At 38.5% G+C, this 5,534-nt stretch overlaps 1 protein-coding gene across 1 annotated transcript; it reads left to right on the top strand.

Moving 5' to 3' along the window:
• The first annotated feature begins 2,426 nt into the window (after window positions 1-2,426).
• LOC18447036 (CBL-interacting serine/threonine-protein kinase 25) lies at window positions 2,427-5,165 on the top strand. Its single transcript, XM_006857138.4, has one exon. It carries the CDS (start codon window positions 3,227-3,229, stop codon window positions 4,532-4,534), a length of 1,308 nt encoding a protein of 435 aa, XP_006857200.1. The 5' UTR covers window positions 2,427-3,226; the 3' UTR covers window positions 4,535-5,165.
• Window positions 5,166-5,534: the final 369 nt, after the last annotated feature.

Below are 5,534 nucleotides of genomic sequence, written 5' to 3'. Positions count from 1 at the left end.
ATAACAAAACTCAAGAAATAAACAAAAGTCATAAAATGATAAACTCAATGACTAATTTGTCATTTTTTATTCCTTCTATGACCTCAAGAGCAGTATTTTAGGTTGCATTAGTTCCCCTTGCTCAAAGAATTCGCCCTCGAATTTGGTGGCTCATAGTCGGAGGTATTGTCACGATATGGAATGAGATGCTTGATATTAAAAATATTAGCAGTGTGAATACGGCTTGATAACTTTAACTTATAAGTATTGCCATTGATCTTCTTCAACATTTTGAGCTATCCTACCTTGACATGGCTTGAGAACAAGGCGTATCATTTTACTACATTCCCCATAGACATTTGATTAACAATGTCTTGGGCCCATTGAGAATTTCCATAATTGTAGTTCATAAGCACAACACACTTGATCCTGAACACATTGAAGAATAATCTACCATGAACTTTGAAGTGGTTGAATATTAATGATGCATTACCCCCGTGATTTCCTTTAGTTCGCATATAGTGATTAGATGTAGAGGTTTTCCACTCAAAATAAAATAATGGTTGAAGCTAAACTCTAACATCAGATTTATGTAAGCAACCATTCAATTGATGCCTTCTATATCGAACTCACTAGCAAAAGCTCATGGGGGAAATATCACCAAACCTTTCGAGCACATCACATGATACTCTACATTCAGATAAAACTCCAAGGAGAAGAATATTGTCATCATTATCTCTGTCAACACTACTCTCCTTACTACTTTCTATAGGGACTAAGAAACTTATTACCTCAAATATTTTGGGAATAACTCTTTTAAATCTACCTTGTTCTTCATTAAAAATAAAAGCATCAACAAAATCCTATCTAATGGCAGGATCTTCTTCTTGATCCTCTTTACATATTGGATCACCATTAAATCTATGATCACCCTCTTCTTTCTCAATATCCAAATCTTCATCTAAGTACTTTGTCAAAGTAGTGGTGAAGCACAGTCCACAACATGTTGATCTTGAGAACTATATAGTAAAAACAAAATTTCTCCTGGATAGAGTTCCATAACACCTACTCAAAATCATCATTGATTTTGTGCCCACGTTAATGACACTGTGCACCGAACTCTTGACTAAGATCACATCATGAATTTGACCCATTTAACACCAATTTGGTGATCGAATCATCTACCTCTATCTCATCCTCTTCAGATGGGGTTTTCATATGCACCAAACACAAGGCTAAGGTTTCAAGCAATCTCCTCAGATTTGCATTCCATTCTCGCGAATTAGTATCAAACCGTTGCTGCTTTTCCACTTTTTCCTTGAAGGAGAGAAATGGTTATCGATCTAGGGCACAAAAATCAACGCTACAATAACTTGCTACAATGCCATGCTACAGTGCTACCCTTGCTAATCGTCGAGCATTGATATTAACCTAGTACAGACCTAGTAGCTTTGAGATAGGATTTAAGCAATAGGGAAGATCCAAAATTAGATAAAGATTTAAAAAGCCAAAGATGAAGAAGAAGCACTTGTTGCTCTAGGGTTTTCAATAAAAGTCCATAATATAATCATCTATTATGATTGAATAGATCCTTTATATAAAAAAACCCTGAAACAAGACTTAATCTTGGCTATTCATTTAATCTAATCATGACTTTTTATTATAAAAGACTTTAAGTGAATAAAAGGACATAAAAGACTTTTGTAAGAACTTCTTAGGCCTCTGAGTGAATAAAAAGACTCAATGAATAAATTAAAGATATAAAAGGATAAACTCCATGATTAATTTGCCCTTTTATGGTTCCTCTCGTAACTTTAAGCTTATCTCTCTTATCTAGAAACTCGAGAATAATATTTTGGGTTGCATCAGGTCGCCATAAAAGAAAAGATCAAATTCGAAATAAATTTGTTAAGGAGAACTAAGGTGTGGCTCCAACAAGCGATAATATGAGATAAAGTAGACTTAGGTATGCTGGCCATATGCAACACAAACCCAATACAACACCTGTTAGGAGGATGCAGGGTGGTTTAAGTGAAAGGCTAAAAAAGGACAAGGGGTAACCACAAGAGGACATGGTTGGGAGTAGTGCGTTAAGATATAAGGACATATAGCCTCACTGAGGGGTATGATATTTGATCGAACAGAATGACCTATCAGGATTCGTACAGTCAACCTCAAATAGTTGGGAAAAGGCTTTGATGGTGATGATGATAGTATATAATCCCTTAATTGAAACATGATCTGAATGTCTTTTTATTTATTTATGGAATTGATTGGTGATTTCCGACTTTGCATAGCCCCAACAGTGCAGCATGTGAAAGCAAAAATACAATATAGTCCTGCAGGATCACCGAATCTTTTAGCACCAAATCTTGACCAATTATCGGTGTTCCCATTGGGGTTTGAATATTATATAAGATAACTAAATGTGGGCTCCTCATTAGTTAGGGTTTTGGATCATAAATCGGTGTGCTGGCCTCTCTTTCCACCCCCCAAAACCAAGGGGCCCCAATCGCCATACGCCACCATACCACGTATCCCTCTTCAATCTCGCACCATGCCTTTCGCTTTCTCCCCCCACTCTCCCTCTATTTATTCCTCTAACCTCTTTCCCCAATCTCTTCAAACCCCATAAGAAAACTCCTCCATTTTGAAGTTCGAGCCATAGCAAATTTTTTTGATCTTCACCATTTGTTTTGAGTTTTCCGATGAAACCCCATCACAATTTTTTTTTATCTTCGCCATTGTTTTGAGTTTTCCGGTGAAAGTTTGTGACTCCCGACTGTTTTCCAGCCAAATCAAGACTTTAGTTTTCTACCTTTCTCGAATGGATCTGAGTGGTCAATGGCCCCCCCTCTCCTATCGGCGAGGGGTTCCGATTTTTACGAGGAGGTTGTATATGAAGTACTCTCTCTTACAGTCGTTTCTCTCTCTAAAGCAAGTAGCTTTTATTGTTGTCTCTCTCTCTAAAGAAAGGAAAGGATCCAGTGGGTGCTGCGACCTCTGAGAAATTCTTCTTGTGCCTAACCAGGTTCTGCCTTTAACTTTTGTACTCTTAGATCCATTTTTTTTTATCTTTTGTGAAATTTTTTAGTTTTCTGGCTCTTCCTTTCTAGAGAGAGGAAACCCATTTCTATAGAGAGTTAGAGGAAGACATAGAAACCCATTTCTAGGGAGAAAAACTTGATCTACTGAGGAAGTTTCAATTTCTAGAGAGAGGTGGCAATCTCTAGAGAGAGAAAGCCTGATGGAGAAGCAAACAACCAGAAGCCTGCTCTTTGGAAAATACGAGCTCGGCCGCCTCCTAGGCCAAGGCACGTTCGCTAAAGTATACTATGCCAAACACCTCAAAACAGGGGAAGGCGTCGCCATTAAAGCACTGAGCAAAGACCAGATCAAAAAAGAAGGTCTAATCAACCAAATAAAGCGAGAAATCTCGGTAATGAGACTGGTTCGCCACCCCAATATAGTTCAGCTCAAAGAAGTCCTGGCCACCAAAACCAAAATCTACTTTGTAATGGAGTATGTAAAGGGAGGTGAGCTTTTTGCGAAAGTAGCAAAAGGGAGGTTGAAGGAAGAAGCAGTCCGCTCTTATTTTCAACAACTGATAAGCGCCATTGATCTTTGCCACAGCAGAGGAATAGCCCATAGAGATTTGAAACCTGAAAACCTTTTGCTTGATGAGCATGAAAACCTGAAAGTTTCGGATTTTGGTCTCAGTGCTTTACCTGAACAATTGAGACAAGATGGGTTGTTGCATACACAGTGTGGAACCCCTGCTTATGTTGCACCAGAGGTTCTCAGAAAGAAGGGATATGATGGAGCTAAAGCTGATATCTGGTCGTGCGGTGTAATTCTCTATGTTTTGCTTGCTGGGTTTCTTCCATTTCAAGATGAGAACATCATGACAATGTATAGGAAGGTTTTCAAGGGGGAATTCGAGTTTCCTCCATGGTTTTCGACAGAGGCCAAAACCCTAATCTCGAAGCTTTTGGTCACTGACCCAGAGAAGAGGATCACCATTGGTGAAATCGTAGAGAACTCATGGTTCAAAAAGGGGCTTTCAAGACCAAATTTTTGGACAATAGAGCCACCAGAGCAAGAACCAGAGGAAACTGAAAAGCTACCTTTCGAAACAGAGGAACCTGATAAACCAGCTTTCTTTAATGCTTTCGAGCTCATTTCTTCTATGTCTCTTGGGTTTGATCTCTCAAACTTATTCGAAAACAAGAGGAAGTCGGGCACCATGTTCACTTCAAAACATGGGGCCTCCTCAATTCTCAGAAAGCTCGAAACCATAGCCAAAGGATTGGGTTTTTGTGTAAAGAGGAAGGGGTTTAAGGTGTGGATTAATAAGGAAAAAGAAGGGAGAAAAGGGCCTCTTCATGTGAAAGCTGAGGTTTTTGAGGTGGCTCCATCTCTTGCTGTTGTTGAGTTCTCGAAATCGAGTGGTGATACTCTTGAATATGCAGAGTTCTTTGAGAGACAAGTGAGACCAGGGCTTGGTGATATTGTTTGGACTTGGCAGGGTGATGAAGCTCATGCAGTGGCCTGAGACAGTGCCAAAACCTTGCTGAAATTCGCTGAAACTTTGGGAGCCCGAAGATTGGGTGGGTTGCAATTAACTGAGACACTGGGAGCCAAAAGATCGGGTAAGATTTTTGGTTGTTGGGGAATGGGAGGTCGAGAATCTTTTTTTCTTTTTCTTTTTCATTTGTGAAAAATGGCCATTTTGGCTGTAAGCTTGTGTATTTTGGCTGTAAGCTTGTGTAATTAGTGTGAGGATCTTTGGGCTTTGTTATGTAAGGAAATTTTGATTGTGCTATAGGGGATTCTCAGCTGGTCAGATGGTGGTTTCTTGTGGGATTTTGTAAATTTTGCCATTTTGGTTCGTAGTTTGTGTAATTACATGAAGATTTTTATGTTTTGTAGATCAGTTCTTTGAGTTTTGTAAATTAACTTTTGACTCTACACCCTAGGATTGGGTTATTAGCTAGTGAGGGGTGAGCTTGTGCTCATGGATTTTGTAAATTTAGCCCTTTGGGCTTACTGACTGGCGCATCTACATGGCGATGTTCAGATTTTGTACATTAAAGACATGTATTTACATGATTATGTTCAGCTTTTGTAAATCAAGTAGACTTTGATGACAAGATATAAGTTATTCTCATTGAGATTTTTGTAAATTTAGCCATTTGACTTATTTAATGATGCATGTGTGCATGAGAATTCTCAGATTTTATGATTAAAGAAATTTTGTGAGTTCTTGGGTTGGTTTGTAATTTAAGAAATTTTGAGAGTAAGATTTGTCGTCTTACTGAATGATCATTTTCTTGTAGATATTGAGATTCAAAAGACTTAGCAGCTGAAGTGACTGGATTCTAGAGCACCCCACTACTAGTGTGAAGGCCTGGACTTCTAGAACCCTAAATTTTTAGCTGAGATCGCTTGGTCTGTAAGCAACTGAAAATTTGAGATGTTTAAATGGGACGTGTGTAAAAGTGGACACAAATTATTTTTCCTTTGAAACTAAAAATTAATATTTTGCCTACAAA

Source organism: Amborella trichopoda, chromosome 12 (assembly GCF_054954075.1).
Source record: "Amborella trichopoda isolate Santa Cruz 75 chromosome 12, AtrichopodaSantaCruz75HAP2 v2.0, whole genome shotgun sequence".
In the NCBI taxonomy this organism is placed as follows: domain Eukaryota; kingdom Viridiplantae; phylum Streptophyta; class Magnoliopsida; order Amborellales; family Amborellaceae; genus Amborella; species Amborella trichopoda.
The sequence above is the reverse complement of the archived record's forward strand: the minus strand, read 5'-3'. Positions and strand labels throughout refer to the sequence as shown.